Genomic DNA, 18,756 nt, shown 5'->3' with positions numbered 1-18,756 from the left:
TTAGTAATGACTTTAACAATGTTGAAGTATTGGGTGTTAATTCTAAGAATTTGTCATGAAGAGGTGAAAGCTTGCCCATTTAGGTATTCGTTGTAGTTGTTCCTTTGCTTAAGATAACCCTAGTTTTAATTTTCCTTGCAGAAAAAAAGACCAAATGGCAAAGCAACCTTCCGATGTAAGTTCTGAGTGTGACAGAGAAGGTGGACAATTGCAGCCTGCCGAGAGGCCTCCTCAGCTCAGACCTGGGGCCCCCACCTCTTTACAGACAGAGCGGCAAGGTAATCCTGAAGGAGAAGGGGACCGCTGCCCCCAAGGCAGCCCACAGGGCCCGCTGGCCCCACCGGCCAGCCCTGGCCCTTTCGCTACCAGATCCCCGCTCTTCATCTTCGTGAGAAGATCCTCCTTGCTGTCTCGATCCTCCAGTGGGTATTTCTCTTTTGACACAGACAGGAGCCCGGCACCCATGAGTTGTGACAAATCCACACAGACCCCAAGCCCTCCTTGCCAGGCCTTCAACCATTATCTCAGTGCAATGGGTAAGCAATACCGGGGAGGCGACTGTGCATGCGTGGGTGCTTAAGTATCAGTGTGGAGCATTTAGAGCAGCCCCCTGTTTAGACTCCTTTTACTGATTTGTTCGTGTTCTGTTGGGAATGGAGCACATGTCAAGTAAAACATCCAACCAACATTTTAAAAAGCGTGTTGCTCAGTTTCGTGGCAGCAGTGAGTTGTCCATGCAACAGCCTGTTGGGCAGTATGTATCATACCCCACGGTGCCTTCGTAAAGTGTCTTAACTGCTGCATGCTGTCCTCACCGTTAAGATGTACTCATTAATGACATTCCGTTTGAAAGGGACTCCACAATCAGTTATGGCAGATAGCGTGATAACCTAACCAGAACTGGAGAAAGAGATGAGAGAAGTTAATCATTTAAAAAATGATATTTTTATAAAGATGAACTAGTTCATATCTGCCTTCCCACCATAGAACCATGAAAATAGTTTGTTTTCTACTTAGATTTCTCTTTAGACTTCTTTTGTTTTCTAGGAGTTAGGGGTTTGGACATAGTACTAACAGGATTAGATTGTGGAATTTTATTTCAGGGGTTAAAGGCAGTTCTAGAGTCTGAAGGAGGAGTGGCAGGCATGATGCCCAGAAAAGTCGGGCAGTCCCTTTGGTAAGGGCCCTGACAGAGGGAAGGAGCACGCGCCAGCTTGAAGAGCATTTGCCCTTGTCCATATGGGTGTCCCCAGGTGTAGCTGTGAGGCTGTGTGGCCTCTAGCTGGTAGGTTTTCCTATGTGAAGGGGCTTCCCTGGTGGCTCAGATGGTCAAGAATCTGCCTGCAGTGCAGGAGATCCAGGTTTGATACCTGGGTGAGGAAGATCCCGTGCAGTTTTTCCTCCAGGCCAGATAGTCTGAGAATGCAGAGCTTGATGTCTGTAATCTGATTATTAAACAGTGTAACTCATTTAGAATTTTGAAAGCACAGTACAAGCCACATAAAAACATCTGTGGGCTTGATTTGACCAGTTCAGCTTCCAGCGTGTGACTGAGTATATGCAGTTCTAGCCACCCTAATCAGCGGGTTGGTTCAAATCACTGTTCTTCAGTAGTGGAAAAGGTTCTTATCTTGATTAGGATTCACCAGAATCTCACTTATCATTTATCCAGATTAGCTCTCCTGTATTGAGATATAAGTAAGTTGGCAGCATTAAGGATTAAGAAATCCAGCATAGGTTCTGTTTAAAACATAGGTGACACCATGTCAAAAGCTAATTAAAATGAAATCAGGGTAGACATGTGACTGCTGGACCGCAGTGACAAATCCTAGTTTTGCAAATACCACAGAGGTCTGTCTATAAAATCTTCAGTAGGATAAGCCGTGCAGGTCTGGCCCCATGTTGCAAAATTAGAAAGAACCCAGAAGTTGGACACACCTGGGAAGTGACAGACACATGACAGAAACACTGGCAGCTGTACATGTTGGCTGCTCATCTCCTGCCAAATGCTGAGAGTTGCTTTATTAGGACCCCTTCCTTTTGAAAGGAACTGGAAGTTTTACTATTACTGTAGTTATTGCTATTCCTGAGTTCATTTCAGCCTTAGAAGGTCTTGGTGTTTGCATCTGTTTTTCTGCCCTTGAAAATGCTCTTGACTGTAGGAGCATTTATAGGTACACACTGAATTACTAAATGAGTGAATGGGGTTTTACAGTACATGTTTAAACGAAAATGTGAAAAGTGTTAGTTGCTCAGTCGTGTCTGACTCTTGGTGACCCCATGGACTGTAGCCCTGCCAGGCTCCTCTTTCTATGGAGTTCTCCAGGCAAGAATACTGGAGTGAGAGCCTTTCCCTTCTCTAGGGGATCTTCCCGACCCAGGATAGAACCCAGGTTTCCTGCATTGTAGGCAGATCCTTTCCCATCTGAGCCACCAGGAAAGCTTGTGGATGTTTAAAAACCCCATGCTTTTTTTTTTTTTTTTCTGAAGGATCCTTCAGAAGCTATTATAGTTTCCCCCTGCAGACCTTTGTATCAGTTTCTGCAGGTAACTTAGTGCATAGAAATAGTTTCTCATTGCCTGGAATATTCCTCCTTCAACTAGGAATAGTGGGTGTGGTAGTTCTGTGTTTTTGTTTAAGTAGAGATGGACATGAGTGCTTTTTCTGGTGATGTTTAGCAAGCTAATTATAAGGTAAGCACCGTTACTTGAGATGACAGATGTAGAGCTTAGCGAGATCATAATCTAAATTATTAAGCGAAGTTATGGTTTTTACCTGTGAAGTATAGAATAATGGATCCTGAGGTGTAATTTTATAGTATTAACTGCATTCCCGTAGGTTGGTGTGATAACTTAGAGGTTAATGCATAGGATTAAATGATAAGTTTGGAGGAGTTTGTCTGAAGTTAATGCATCATTTCAGTATTAAGTTCTTGGGAGATTTATTGGGATTGGAGTGAATTACTGATGGGGGGAGGGGATTAAGATGTGAGTGTGTTAAGGAATAAAACTTGCATCTTTCGTAGTCTGTAACTTTTTTTCCTGGCTATTCTTAGAATACTTCAGTGCCTGGGGACCACTTCGACATGATGAGTTGATCAACTTGTGTTCTCAGCGTGGCCATGAGTAGTACTCCTTGCTCAGCCATACCCATTAAGATGTTCAATGAAGCTTTTGATAATTTGTCGCAAAGTACATTTTTCACAAAGAGGTCATTATGACCGATTTCAACCAGCGGCAGCACAAATGGGAGGTTAGAAAGAGGGCCTTCCTTAGGGCTTCCTTTGGCCACAGCACAGCTTTCTGCTGGGTGACTCGGGGTGGAGAGGGTGTATGTTGCGGTTTTGTCCTGAGAAAGTAAAGTCTTGTCTAGGGTATACAACAGATGTTTGAGCTATAAATGTCTTTCCATTGTCGTCTTCGTCCTCAATTTTTCTGAAGATATGTTCAAAAAATATTTGTAAGAGAGACAGTTTTTTCAGTTTTACCAAATTTTATTCTCTTTACCCCCTGGGAGGATTGACTTGGCAAATGCTATCTTAAATTAGTGAGCTGTGTATTCTCATCAGAATCACCAAAAGAGGTGTTGATTTGCAGAGTGCCTTTTCTGGAGAGTGTGCTTATGCCATGGATGTGTTTTATTCAGATGTGCACTAAATTCTGTACAAGTTCATGCTTTGTAGATGAAGTCGAAGCAGTTGCAAATCAGAGCTCAGAAAGGTTGAGTATAGGTGAATGCTAGTTATTAACAGCTCCCATACTTTTTTTGGTAAATGTTGTGCTTATTCCTGGCACATTAGAATCCACTGGTGGGAGTTAATTGAGTTGTTCTTCAAGTCCATCCCTCAGCATCTTGTGCCTGCGATGCTTATAGCTGGTAACTGGCTCCTCTTTTAAACTGTGAGCTCTCAGAGTGGGGACATGACATCCTGAAGGTCCTGATGAGATCTGGAGAGGAGGAGGAGGTGCTTAGAGGATGTTCAGAGTCATTCAAGCTTTGCCTTTCCATAGAGCTGACCAGGGACAAATAAGGTTTCCCAAAAAGTCTTTGCAGGAAGATGACCTTGCCCACCCTTGTCAAAAAATAGGTTTTGTTATTTAGATCCAGCTGTCAGGTGTGTTGTGTAGGAGTGATGGGTATGGTGGCGGGAGCACGGGCCCAGTGGGGAAGCCGCCCGGGAGCATCGAGCCGTTGCCCTGGGACTAGTGCAGGCCGAGAGGTCAGTCAGTGTCCGCGCGTGCTGGGGTTTGTAGGTTTAGCATCTGAGAAAGAAAGTAAAATGCCTCAGTCTTTTTTGTATGAATTGTTTGCTGAGATATTTTGAATATATGGGTTAAATATATGGGTTAAATTATATATTTTTTATCTTAATAAACACAAAATGTACTGTCTTCACTGTTTCTGAGGATATTCTGTAGTCATGTTGCATGTCTTCACGTTGCTGTGTGGCCAGTTCTTAGAGCTTTCTCGTCATGCACAACTGAAACTTGGTAGCCGTTAAAGACGCTCACTCCTGGGAAGGAGAGTTATGACCAACCCAGACAGCACATTGAAAAGCAGAGACATTACTTTGCCAACAAAGGTCAGTCTAGTCAAGGCTATGGTTTTTCCTGTGGTCATGTATGGATGTGAGAGTTGGACTGTGAAGAAGGCTGAGCGCTGAAGAATTGATGCTTTTGAAGTGTGGTGTTGAACTGTGGAGAAGACTCTTGAGAGTCCCTGGACTGCAAAGAGATCGAACCAGTCCATTCCGAAGGAGATCAGCCCTGGGATTTCTTTGGAAGGAATGATGCTAAAGCTGAAACTCCAGTACTTTGGCCACCTCATGCGAAGAGTTGACTCATTGGAAAAGACTCTGATGCTGGGAGGGATTGGGGGCAGGAGGAGAAGGGGACGACAGAGGATGAGATGGCTGGATGGCATCACTGACTTGATGGGCGTGAGTCTGAGTGAACTCCGGGAGTTGGTGAAGGACAGGGAGGCCTGGCGAGCTGCGATTCATGGGGTCGCAAAGAGTCGGACACGACTGAGCGCCTGAACTGAAAGCACCTCCCCGTTTCCCTCTCCCACCCAGCTCTTGGCAGCCACCATTCTACCTTCTGTGTGACTTCTGATGACCCTAATTAGGTACCTCATGTGAGTGGAGTTACACGGTACTTGACTTTTTCTGACTGGCTTATCTCATTTAGCATAATGTCCTGAGGAGTCATCCACATTGTAATCCATGAAGCAGATTTCCTTCCTTTTTAAGGCTGAATCAGACTCCATTGTATGTATAAACCACATTTCTTTATCCATTCACTTGTTGGTGAACATTGGGTTGCTTTCATCTCTTTGCTGTTGTGAATAATACTGCTGTGAACATGGATGTGCGTATTTCTCTTTGAGATCTTACTTTCCATTCTTTCAGATACGTACCCAGAAGTGGGATGGCTGGCTCCTACAGTAGACCTATTTTTAGTTTTTAAGGAACCTCCATACTGTTTTCCATAGCGGCTGCACTGATTTACATTCCCACCATCAGTATTCCTTTCCTCTACATCCTCAGCCAGCATTTGTTACCTTTTTTTGACAATAACCATTTTAGCAGGAGTCCGGTGATAACTCCTTGTGGTTTAGATTCGCAGCTCCCTAACGGTTAGTCACGTTGAGCATCTTTGCATATGTTTGTTGGGCATTAAGTATTTTTTGATATTAATCTTACCAGTTTCTTTTTACTTCTTTAAGTGGGACTACGAGAAAAAAGTCAGATTAGGTCTATGGCTAGCATTCTGCCCTAACAGAATGGGTTGGGATGGGTTGGCCTTGCAGATGAGGGAGCTGGACCCAGCTTGGTGCTTCAGCAGCCAGGCCTGACTCTTCCTCTCAAAGCACCTCATTTCCATGGAACTTATCCCTTTGGTTACTTCTGTTGACTTAGATGAGTGAAAGTAATCACCGTAATCTTGTAAGCATCTTAAACATCAAATGAGCTTTGTATGATCTACTCTCCGGGCAAATGTAAATATCAGTTTTGTTTCACCTCTTTAAACTCTGTGGTACATGCAGGTTTTGAGAAGGTGGAACGTAGAGTGATTTGATTTCTTGGGCACCGTAAGTCTGCCCACAAATCCTGATGATAGTCGTCTTTGCTGAAGACTTGGTTCTGGCCTCCAAACCCCAAGGTCTCTCGTTTGGACACAAGAGAAACAGGTGGTTTGTATTACTATGTCCTGTGTCAGGGCAGAAAGTGAAGACAGAGAGGGAACAGCTTCTTCACTGGTTCCTAACAACTTCAGTAAGTTACAGCTTTCTAGACATTTCAAAGTTACATCTATTAAAAAAAAAAAAAAACAAAACCAAAATCTTTGAGGTAAAATAGACGGATGTGCAGTTGTAAGAAGTAACAGAGGGCCTGGGTGTCCTATACCCGGTTCATCACAGTGGCAGCGTCTTGTTTAAATAGCACGCTGACTTCCTGGTGGCTCAGACAGGAAAGAATCTGCCTGCAGTGCAGGAGACGTGGGTTTGATCCTTTGGTTGGGAAGATCCCCTGGAGAAGGAAATAGCAACCCACTCCAGCATTCTTGCCTGGGCAGTTCTATGGACAGAGGAGTCTGGCGGGCTACAGTCCATGGGGTCGCAAAGAGTGGGACACGGCTGAGGAGCTCACACAGTCGCAGCGTCATGGCCAGCATGCGACGTTTTAGAACCCCACTGCCTTATGTAAATTTCAGCAGTTTCTCATGGACTCCGTTTGTGTGCATGGGAGCCTGTTCCCTGCCATTTTATCAGATGTGTAGGTTTGTGTGACCCCCAGGGCGGTCAGGATCCAGAAGAATTCCATCCCTTGGTTTCTCTTGCACATTTTTATGGTCACAGCCACCTTCCTCCTGCTCCCTAACCCCCAACAGCCATGAATCTGCGTGGCATGTCTGTACTTCTGTCCTTTTAAGTATGCTGTCAAAATAGAGTCACACCGTCAGTGGCTTTCTGCACTTGGCTCTTTTCACTCAGCGTGAAGCCGTCGAGGCCCATCCAGGATGCTGTGGGTATCGCATGTGCCTCCCCCTCCCTGTTGGCCTGTGGGAAGGGCATTGGGTTGTTGGCAGGGTTCTGGCAGGGACCTGGCATAGCTGGAACTTGGGGGCATTTGCCAGCTCTCACTGGACATCGCACTTTGCCCTCTGGTATGTCTTTGGGCAGCTTTCAGTTGAAGGCCACGGGCACCCGCCTTCATTTTTAAGTCACTGCCTTGCTGTCAGACTGGCCACTGCCTGACACGTGCATGCTGACAGCTCATTGCAGTGCTCGTGATACTGACTGTTTTTCACGTCTGTTTGTCTGTCTGCCCTCCTGTGAGATGGCCATTCGCCAAGACAACAGAACTGTTCCTGTACAGGTTTTTGTGTGAACGTGAGTCTTCATCATTTCTCTGGGGTAGATGTCCAGAAACGCAATCGCTGGGTCAGATGGTAGTTTAGTTTTTTTTAGGAAACTGCCAAACAGTTTGCCAGAGTGTGCAGTTTTCCAAAATTGTTTTAGTCTCAGTCCCGGTTATAACTTACAGAAAACTATCAGTTACCAATATCCGGAGTGAAATGGGCTATCACAACAGATCGTGCATCCACATACTTGTATTTTCTTATTTTTTAATCTTTATCAGTCTTTCTAGAGTTTGTCTGTTTTGTTTTTTTAACCCGCCTTTTGTTTCATTTACTTTTCTCTATTATTTTCCTGTCTTCAGCTCTGTTGTTTTGTCGTTCTGCTGTGTACTTTGTGTGTTTTGTTGTTTCTCATTTCTTGAGGGTAGGAACTTCGGGTAGCAGTCCCTTTCCTCTTTTCTGCTACAAAAGTTTAGTGTCATAAATTTCTCTTCTTCCCTGCTTTAACTGCATGCCACATGTTTTGATATATTGTTTTCATTTTCATTGACTTCTGTGTTGTTTCCCTTGACCCTCTGAGCCTAGACGGTTTAGACGTGTGTTGTTTCATTTCCCAAGTGCCTGAAGATTGTCTTGTCTTTCTGATATTTTCTTGTATGATTCCAATATGGTCAGAGAACGTACTCTGAATGAGTTCGGTTCTTTTAAATTTGTTGGGGTTTGTTTTATGGGTCAAGATGTGGTCTGTTTGGGGAACGCCCACGAGTGCTTGTGGGTCGGGGCATCTGTCTCCTGCTGCTGTTGGATGGCTCGTCGTCATGCGTTTGTCCATTCGGTCTTACCAGCTGCTTGTGCTGTTGGTTCCTCTGTATCCTTTCCGAGTTTCCGTCCAGTCGTTCTGTCAGCTCCTCAGAGCACAGTGTTGAAGTCCCCAGCTATAGCGGTGCATCTGTCTATTTCTCCTCTCGTATCTGTCAGACTTTCTTCCATACGCTGCAAGGCACTCTTAGGAGTGTGCACATTTTGAATTATGTCTTCCTGTTAGAGTGCTCCTTTTATTGTTGCTGTGACGTCTACTTTATCAGATACTAATATAGCCACCCCTGCTTTTTGTAAAAGATATTAGCAGTGTTTGTATTTGCAGTGAGGTTTTTTTGTATGCAGTGTGTCTTTAGCTGATACTATATTTCTCTACCACATCAGTCTGTCTTCTCAGCTGTGTGCTGGGACCATTTGCGTTTAAGGTCGCTGCTGCTGTTAGAGCTTAAGTCTGCCAGCTTACTGTCTCTGTTTCCTCTGTTCGTGTTTTGTGTTTCTTTTTTTCAATCTTACTAAGAATTATTTGAACACTTTTTACAATTCCATCTTGGTTTTTTTTTGTAGTCTTTTTACACATACTGCTCTGTGCTCAGTCGCTTAAGTCGTGTCTGACTCTTTGTGACCCATGGACTGTAGCCCCACCAGGCTCCTCTGTCCATGGGATTTTTTAGGCAAGAACACTGGAGTCAATTGCTATTTCCTCCTCCAGGGGATCTTCCTGACCCAGAAATCAAACCCCAGTCTCCTGCATTGCAGGTGCTTCTTAACCGCTGAGCCACTGGGGAAGCCATTATGTTTGCTCTGGGGTTGCACTGTCCATGTGTAACTTGTAACTTATTATCATCCGCCACTCTCAGTGATGCCGCTGTTTCATGACTTGAGCTCAGCATAGGTACCTTACTTCTTCCTTTTAGGTCCCTTTATCCTGCCCTGTTTTGTTTTATTCCATTATTTCTTTAAATTTTTCCATTTGTTTCTGGGTTTTAGTTGCAGCATGTGGGACTTTTTGTTGAGGTGCACAGGCTTCTCTAGTTGTGATATACAAGCTCCAGATCACATGGGGTCCGTAGTAGAGGTATGTGGGCTTAATCGCCCCACAGCATATGAGATCTTAGTTCCCTGACTAGGGATCGAACCCATGTCCCCTGCATTGGAAAGCAGATTGAGAACCACTGGACCACCAGGGAAGTCTCTGCCCTGATTTTTAAATGTCTTAAAATATTCTTCCATGTACACTGAGTACTATGCCAGATGACACGATTATTACTATTATTTTTGCTTTGACCATCAAATATAACTTAAGAAACTCCTGAAAAGTTGGCTACTTTATTATACGTACCTCCATTTTTTTCCCTTCCTAATGTTCTTTCCTTTCTGAAGTCCCAAGACGGTTATCATTTCCTTCCTATTTAGAGGACTTCTTTTATCATTCTTCAATGACAGGCCTGCTAGCAACAATCATTAGTTCTCTTTCATCTGAGAGTCTATTTCCCCTCCACCCCAGAGGATATCTTCACTGGATATCGAATTTGTGGTTGATGGCTGTTGGTTTTTTGTTTTTTTTTTCGTGCTTGAAAAACATGTCATTTCCTCCTGACATTTCTCCTGTCATTTCTCACTTGTAGGTGAGAAATCCTTTGTCACTCGAGCTGTTTTCCTATAAGTGTTGTGTCGTTTCTGTCTGGCTACTTCTGGGGGTTTTCCTTGTGTTTAGCCTCTAGAAATGTAATGTGGCTTGGATTTTTTATCTCTTTTGAGATTCACTCAGCTTCTTAAATCTGTGATTCGATGTTTTCTGCCAAGTTTGGGAATTTTTAGCCATTAACGTTTTTGGATGTTTTCCCAGTCCCTTCCTGCCTCTTTAGGGACTCCTGTAGGAGAGAAGTAGCGTTGTGTTGGGGTCTCACAGGTCCCTGAGACGCTGTTCGTTTTTCATCACGTACCCTCTCTCCTCTGATGAAGTTCTGTTGACCAGCTTCGTGTCAGCCAGTTCTCTCGTCTGTCACTTCCACTCTCGCTGTTGGTCCTGTCCAGTGGTTTCTTACTCTAAATTATGTTTCAGCTCTAAGGTTCTGCTTGCTCCTGCCGGGGCTCGGGGAGTGGACGTTCGGATCCCTTCCCAGTTCCCAGCGCAGCAGGGTGCTGACTGCGGCTTCACAGAGCCCCCCTGGGGGTGGATGCTCCCCCGGCCCTGCGATTCAAGGAGGGGAAGGGGTGGAGGGCTGACTGGCAGGCCTGTTTCTGCAGGAGGGGGGCCGAGGCTCAGCTCCTCTCTGCTCCCTGTTGACACCAGTGTGGGGGCTGCAGGGGGGCGAACGCCAGCCCTGCCTCCCATCCTGGTTCCCCCTTCATGCTGGGTGGCTGTGGAGGCCTGGAGACCCACCGGGTCCTGCTGACTCTTAAGGCTGGGATTTCCCACTGCCTCCTTCAGTCTTACTGCCGCCAGGGGCTGGGCAGGTTCAGCTTCCCGCTAGCCCTCCCCCTGGCACAGGTAAGGGTGACTCAACTCTGACTTGTTTTGTCTCATTGCTCATCAGCGTTAGGTGGAGGTGGGGGCTGGGCCCACTGATAACACGCATGCGTGTGTGTGTGTGTGTGCTCACGCGCACATGTGTAGTGGCGACTCACCCAGCCTGTTACTGCTTCCGTGCTGCTTAGTCAGGGTGACGGGTCAGCGAACTCTAGGAGACGGTGGAGGACAGAGTAGCCTGACGGGCTACAGTCCACGGGGTCACAAAGGGTGGGACACGACTTAGCGACTAAACAACAGCGGGGTCAGCTCTCCATGAGGCCCACCAGCGTGGGACCGTAGCATCTTCTGTTTCCACTGGGCAGAACCTGGGAGGCCAGCTCCCCACCTAACCTGCTGCACCACCTGGTTGGTTGCAGAGCATGCAGCACTCCTGCTGGGTGGGGGGTGGGTGGCATGCAGCACTCAGCTACAGTAGGGTGGGCATAGCTAAGAGACTTTCCTCTGGGGGAGCCCCATCCCCCGTCCTCAGGCTAAAGCGGACAGGCTCTCCTTGCTGTGTTTTCTCTCCGCCTGTTGGAGATTGCATTGCAGGTATCTGCGGTGCTGTGGCTGGGGGTATGGAGGGTAATCTGAGGATCCAGGAGAGTCACCCCCGTGTCATTCCTCAAACCCCATGGTCCCCAGGGAGCCACTCTCATGTCCCTCTCAGCCCTCTGTGCTTGTTTTATTTATTTTATTAATTTTATTTGTGTGTTTCTTTTTGGCTGTGATGCGTCTTCGCTGCTGCACAGGCCCTTGCTCTACTTGCGGCGAGTGGCGGCTGCTCTTGGTTGCAGTGTGTGGGTTGCTTGTTGCTTTGGCTTTTCTAATTGCAGAGAACAGGCTCTAGGGTGAGAGGGCTTCGGTGGTTGTGACTGACGCCCGGGCTCTGAGCACAGGCGCATTAGTTGTGGCGCGTGGGCTTAGTCGCTGTGCAGCATGTGGCCTCTTCCCAGACCAGGGGTCAAACTGCAGTCTCCTGCATCGGCAGGTGGATTCTTTACTACTGAGCCGCCAGGGAAGACCCTGTACTTGCTTGTTAAAATCCAGGGTTTTTAGTTGTGAAAAAGGAGGACCTCGGAGAACAGGGCGACCCCACCTTCATGGAACTAAAAATCTTTATTTTCTTTTCAGCAAGTGCTCACAATTGATGTTGACTGGCTCTGGTTGCAAAGTATTGGGTTGGCCAAAAAGTTCACTCAGGTTTTTTCCGTAACATCTTAATGGAAAAACCCAAACTAATTTTTTGGCCAACCCAGTATTACTACGTTTGAGAAATCATGTCTTTCGCCCTTTCTTTTTACTCTATATGGGATAACAGGCTTTTCATGTCAGAAGAGATTGAACAGTAATCCCTGACGTGTTTTTCAGACACTGACTGCAGTGTTCAGTCTTGTAGCCCCTGTGGTAGCGTGCCCTCGGTGGGTACACAGCAGCCCCTCGTACGCACTGCCTGAAAAGTCACGGGTAACTCAGGTTTGGCAGCATGTGCTGCAGAGGGACTTCTCATTAGGGAAAATGATAAGTCCTGTAGTTCTTGGAACGATTGGACTCTACTGTAAAGCAGGAAGAAGATCAATCATCCGTTGATTTGTCTTAGTTAATATTTAGGACCTTGGCAGTGTTAGATTTCTAGATCTACAGATGCACATAATTGCCAGTTGAATGCTAGACCATCTGACACAGTGTTTCCTGACCTACTTTTCAAACCAGTGATTCAGAGCACTTGTCCGGTGCCCGAGTGTCCACACACTCCTGGTCTGTGGTTGCCCCGCCTGTTATGGGGAGTCAGGACTCCCCATGGACCCCCACTGCCCATACCAGAGTCCAGCGGTGTTTGTTTTTCCTTTGTTGGGTCAGCCTCAGCCTCGACATACTCCTCCCGAGATACACTCCCAGCCGCCTTCACCCTCCTGTCACTGTCCTCTGGTCGTTCTGCTCGGTCAGAGCCAGGACCCGGGCCAGGGCACGTGACCTTAGGCTGCTTTCCTGGTCCGTGGAGTTCTTGTGGACACAAAGCAAATGTCTGTCCTTAGAGACCTGTGCTGTGCTGTGTCGGGCACTGGGCTGTGAGTCCTGTGTCACCCACCTGCCTGCAGACCCTGCTCAGTGGGCACAGAAGAGGGCCTGACAGCCCTTCCTTTCACAGGAAATGCTGGCAGAAACGTGTGTGCAGAGGGTTCATCACGGCACTTTTTACACCAACCGGAAAACTATTGGCAGTGCTGATGGTATAGGAAAACCTCTGTGTTACTTCACATCCCTGGCTGTGGTTGTGAAGCTGTCTTCATAAAGATGTTAACAAGAATAATCACGTGGAAAATGCTCCTGGCGTAATGTTAAGTTTTACAAAGTTACAGAGTTCTTGGTGACACCCTAGTATTGTCAGTTTGTGCTGCTGTAACAAAAACACCATAGATTGGGTGGCTTTGGTAATAAACATTTGTCTCAAAGTTGTGGAAGCTGGAAGTCTGAGATCCAGGTGTTGGCATGGTCGGGCTCTGATGACCCTATACGAGGCTCGTAGGTGGCTCCTGTGTTACAAGGTGGGAAGACAGGAAGCTAACTCCTTGACCCCTTTTAAGGGCACTGATGCACTCACGAAGACGCCACCCTCATGACCTGATGACCCCGTACAGGCCGCACCTCCATGTACATCACACTGGAGATGAATTTTATGGGCGACATGAACATGTACCCCATAGCACGTGATTTTGTGTTCAAGCAATTTACAAGCATAACAAAAAGAAGAAAAATACATCAAAATGTTAATAGTGAAAATTTTTGTATTCAACTCACAGGTGGTCTTAACCTTACTTTTTTTTTTCTTTTTTGGTATTTGGAAAATCATCATGACTAGTATTTATAATATAATTAATGCATAATGTATATATTTAAAATTTGAGGAGGGGTTTCCCTGGCAACCCAGTAATTAAGACTTTGCCTTCCAATGTGGGGTGGGGGAAGGGTAGGGTGTGGGTTTGATAAGATCCCACATGCCTCAGGGCAAAAAAAAACACAGCATAAAACAGAAGTAGTAATATAACAGATTCATTAAAGACTTTTTAAATGGCTCACATCAAAAAAAAATCTTAAAAAGATTTTTTTTAATTTTAAATTAAAAGCCTTTTTTTTTTTTAAATCTTCACTTTCGGCATTTTGACTAGCAGTTTGTCACTATGGCATATGTAATTCAGCATTAACTTGTATGACTTAGTATTAACAGCCATACCCCTTATGTTGGTAAAGATTTCATCCAGGTGAGATGAAGCTTCGCCCATCACCACAAGTACTCCAGGTGGACGTTAGCCTCCTAATGTTCTCTTTGGGGGTCTCCCTTTTATTTTAGCAAAGTGAGTGTGTGCGTGCTCGGTTGGTTCAATCATGTCCGACTCCATGCGACCCCATGGACTCTAGCCCACCCCAGGCTCCTCTGTCCATGGGATTCTCCAGGCAAGAATACTCGAGTGGATTGCCATGCCCTTCACCAGGGGATCTTCCCAACCCAGGGATCAAACCTAGGTCTCCTGCATTGGCAAGTGGATTCTTTACCTCTGGTGCCACCTGAGTCATTGTGTAAGAGCTCCAGCTGGCAGGGTTGGCGTTGATTGGGCACCTGTGGGTTGTACTGCCTTCCTGTCTCTGTTGCACACGGGTCTGGAGTGGGGTCTGAGCGGTACCCGGCTGTTCTCAGCCCCACGAGTAACCTGGGCAGATCTGTATGTTTCTTAGAGCTTCGATTTCCTCATCCATCAGACAGAGACAGAAGTTCTCACCTCCCGAGAGCTGAGGGCTTTTTTGTATGAGCTCCTGGGCAGAGAGCAGCTGGCAGGGACTTGGTCACTGTTTTCCTTGCTCAGTGACTGTCGAGGCTCCAGCAGGTCCCTGAGCATGACACAGTGAAACATTCCTTCCTCCTTTCCGTGGAAAGGAGCTGTCATTTCAGGACTTTAGGAAACCCACAGGGAAGTCAGTTCATCTGGAAATGAGCTGTAATTCTAACCCTGCCAGGCCCCAGAACAAACAAGCAAAATAGGAAAGAAAGTCTTTTCTAGGAAGTGGCCTGGGAGGGCAAGGGAGGTCCAAATCACCCTTGACCTGCCCATGAACCTGCACATCACCCTGAGAAGAACCTTGGCAGATATTTGGACCATGGAGAAACATCTGGACACCCCCGCTGCACTGGCTCTGTTGGGACCAGGTCTGTGTCAGGGACACCTGAGAGGGATGGCCTATTGGGTTAGGCAGAAACTTGACTGTAGCTCAAGACGTGTAGTTGGAGAAAGAAAGATTTGGACACTTAAGACAGGCTTGAACTGCTTTTTCCTGCAGTTAAAGTTATTGCAGTTTTTTTCAAAATAAGGGGTATTTTGCTCACTGTTCTAACGTTAGCAGTAGTCATTGGCTGAATAGAATTGTGGTGCTCTTGGTAGAGAACCTGCCTGCCAGTGCATGAGATTGGCACACTTGGGTTCCTTCCCGGGTTCAGGAAGCTGTCTGTGAAAGTCATTACCTGCCAAGGGACAGAGAGCAGCAGGGCTAACACACGTGCACCCAGGCACACACACACACGTGATCGTTAGTGTGTTGGGGCCAATTCACAGCAATGGAGGAAATGAAATACGCTCATTGGAGAGAGAACCCAGCCACTGGCCTGCTTATCTCAGGAGAGGTGAAGCCTGTGGTGGGTGCCCCCTGGTCTGTACTTGGGGCTTACCAGCTGGTACCAGTGGTGAACACATCTGCCAGTGCAGGAGACTTAAGAGACATGGGTTCAGTCCCTGGGTCAGGAATATCTCCTGGAGTAGGAAATGGCAACCCACCGTAGTGTTTTTGCCTAGAGAATCCTGTGGACAGAGGAGCCTGGTGGGCTACAGTCCACGGGGCCCCACAGAGTCAGGCACTACTAAAGTGACTCAGTGCACACACATGAATAGAATTGAGAATTTTAAAGTAGCTTTTTTTTCCTTTTCCCTGTGCACGTTCTGCTTCTTGGCCATCGTTAAATTTTGGTTTTTACTTCTGAGTGAATGAATCATGAACCCTTGAGGACTTTTTTTTACACGCTGTGAGCTGACCGGTTCCTGGGAGGACAGGTTGAAGCCCAGTGTTTGAGAGGCTAGGCCTTCGTGGTTTTAAGTATTTGCTTAGAGTGAGTTGGTATCCCCGGTGTCCTATGGTAGCCCCACATTTACTTTGCATTTCCTCTGTTTGCAACCCTGGATCAGATCCCGGTGGTTCATGAGTGTTTCACCAGCGGTGAGCCGACCGGCTCCTAAGAAGGGCTGCCTGGCCACGTGTGCCCTCAGGCTGATGGGGGAGGGCTGCCTGTGGCCCTGTCTTGTCCTGGAGCCAGAGCCTTGAATCGGCTCTCTGCACAGGATGCGATGCTTCCTTTAGTTTGGGCTTTGCAGCCCTTCCTTAGGCATGAATATGGTTTTGGAGCTAAAATTTCTTTAAAAAAAAAAAAAAAGAAATGAACCATTTCAGTCCAAGAGGGTGTATGGTAAACATTAAAACTGGTTCAACATGATGCTGCTCAGCTGAGTTGCTCTGGGGACTTTTTTCCCCAGAAATAAGTCCTGTTCCTAGACCAGAGCATGCGTCCCACTCCAGTTCCTAAAACATTTTGAAGTAAGCAATTTACCTGAGACTTTTCACAGCAACTTGCTTGTGTGGTAGGGACCTGTTTTTCTCTTGCAGATGTGTGTCTTGGAGGGGCCAGGGGGCGGTGTATGGGATGAGCCATACTTGACAACCTTAGTTTAGGGGAGTTTTCTGTGGAATAAGTGCTGGGGGAGAGACTAAAGGTTTCTTGTTTATTGTCTGGTTTTTCATCCTTTGAGAAATTTCTTAATGCAGGGTAGTCTGGAAGTGAATTCTGGATCTATGCTGTCTTAGGAAATGTTTGAATTTAGACCTCTGGGTGTGTGTAGTTGCTCATTTGTGTCTGACTCCTTGGTGACCCCATGGACTGTAGCCCACCAAGCTCCTCTGTCCATGGGATTCTCCAGGCAAAAATGCTAGACTGGGTAGCCATGCCCTCCTCCAGGGGATCTTCCTGATCTAGGAATCGAACCTGCCGCTTCTGCATTGCAGGCGGGTTCTTTACTGCTGAGCCACCAGGGAAGCCTACAGTGAGTATAAATTCTGCTCAACTGGTCAAAACAACTCGCCAGCCTAAGGAAATGTGGTGATATGTAGCACAAGCACATATGCTTCTCAATGTAAAAAGAATTCACTGATACTTAAAGCGGTGGGTGAGTTCTGAGATTCCCTCTCTTCTGTCGTGTGGATTCCGTCACTGGAAGCCTTTGAAGCTTAGAACTGGGTTCTTCTGTAAGGGAAGCCTGATAACACAACAGCCGTGCTTCATGTTCTCCCAGGTCCTTATTTCTAACAGTTGGTAGGAAGGGAGTGTTGGAGTGGACACTTCCAGCAGGTGACCCAGGCAGTCTCGATGCTTCCTCTGCTGCTGTGCAGTCCCCGGGGCAGGTCTCTCCACCTGGCTGGGGACCTGTGTCCTCCTGGAATGGCAGGGTGTCGCAGCCAGTCTGCAGTGGTCAGAGGAGCACTGCAGGGAGTTAGTTGGTGGAGGCGTGCTGCACTGAGCTGGAGTGACCCTGTTTAATCGGCGTCGCACATTGGGTTTCTAAACTCGTGCTAAGTCACTTCAGTCCTGTCCGACTCTTTGCAACCCCATGGACTGTAGCCCGCCGGGCTCTGTCCGTCAGATTCACCAGGCAAGAATACTGGAGTGGGTTACCGTTTCCAGGGGATTTTCCTGACCCAGGGATCAAACTCGCATCTCTGTGTCTCCTGCATTGGAAGGCAAGTTATTCACCACTAGTACCACCTCAGATGCCCAGGGGCAGCCGGACTACTGCACCCAGGATCTGAGCCCACAAAGCAGTAGAGCAGTGATCAGCTTCCATTCTTGTCCTGCATGGGACATGGCACAGCCATGACGGGACATTTTTGTGATTTGCAGAGGAGGCCTTAGGATCACCGCCTCCGCCCCGGGAATTGCCTTGTCATGTAGAGGTTAGGTAGTGCCTTCAGTGGGGTTGGTACAGGCTGGTCAGTGGATGAAGGAACTTGGGCTCCAACCATCTTTCTGATGGACTACTCACCACACCAATCAAATTCTCTGCTCACTTGAGCCTTTCGGTTTTCTTATTTTTTACGCAAGGTTCAATTCATACAGTGTTTCTTTTTATCATGGGATTTTCTATAAAAAGGGCTTCCCTGGTGGCTCAGATGGTAAAGAATCTGCCTGCAATGCAGGAGACCTGGGTTTGATCCCTGGGTTGGAAAGATTCCCTGGAGAAAGGAATGGCAACCCACTCTAGTACTCTTGCCTGGAGAATTCCATGGACAGAGGAGCCTGGCAGGTTATAGTCCCTGGGGTCACAGAGTCGAATAGGACTGAGTGACTAACGCTTTTCTACAAAAGGCTTTGGGGCTGTGTTCGCCTGTGTCCCTTGGAGGGATTCCTCCCCGCCCCCACCCCTGCGTTCAGCATCAGTGTGTCTTCTAGACACAGGAGCTTTGTGAATTTTCTAGGGGAAAGGAATCAGACAGCCCAACTGAGACAGACATGTGTTTTGAGGCCAAATACTTAAACCATCAAATGTCCAAACACAATGATTCCATCCTTGTGATTATGCAAAACAGTGTCTGGAATTGAGGTGTGATGTTTTCTCTCTCGATACGATGTGGGATAAGAAGAGGCAGCTGGCTCTTGTGAATTTGTTTTAAGTGGGAAGCTTTTATTATACCTCATCCTTCAAGTGTGTTATCAGTCACCATATATCTGCATCAACAGCTAAGCGCTTCACTTAGCACATGGCCTTGATAAACTTTAAGTGCATAAATAAAATTACAGGGTTTTACAGGTCTTAATTGGAAAGCTGTTTCGGATGCAGCTTTTCAGGATTCTGTTTTGGCCCCTTTGCCTGGGTCTCCACTGTTATTAAGACAAAACACTATGATGCTTAAGACCTTCATGTGAACTGAGGAGAAGAGATTTTCGTCACCTGTTTCCTGCCGCCAGCATT

General features: G+C 46.8%; 1 protein-coding gene across 6 annotated transcripts in view; it reads left to right on the top strand.

Moving 5' to 3' along the window:
- The window catches only part of BCL2L11 (BCL2 like 11), a 50,907-nt gene that overhangs the window by 4,518 nt on the left and 27,633 nt on the right, over positions 1–18,756 (top strand). For 4 of the 6 annotated variants that reach the window (XM_027554525.1, XM_027554523.1, XM_027554524.1 and 1 more), the window contains exon 2: positions 142–536. In XM_027554525.1, coding sequence (XP_027410326.1) covers positions 155–536 — 382 coding nt within the window. In that variant the 5' untranslated portion in view covers positions 142–154. The remainder of the gene's footprint in view (positions 1–141; positions 537–18,756) is intronic. The other 2 variants (XM_027554527.1, XM_027554529.1) reach the window with 2 other exon arrangements.

The sequence above is a fragment of the Bos indicus x Bos taurus genome, chromosome 11 (genome assembly GCF_003369695.1).
Source record: "Bos indicus x Bos taurus breed Angus x Brahman F1 hybrid chromosome 11, Bos_hybrid_MaternalHap_v2.0, whole genome shotgun sequence".
Taxonomy (NCBI): domain Eukaryota; kingdom Metazoa; phylum Chordata; class Mammalia; order Artiodactyla; family Bovidae; genus Bos; species Bos indicus x Bos taurus.
Note: the sequence above shows the minus strand (reverse complement) of the source record. Positions and strands in the feature narration are given on the sequence as shown.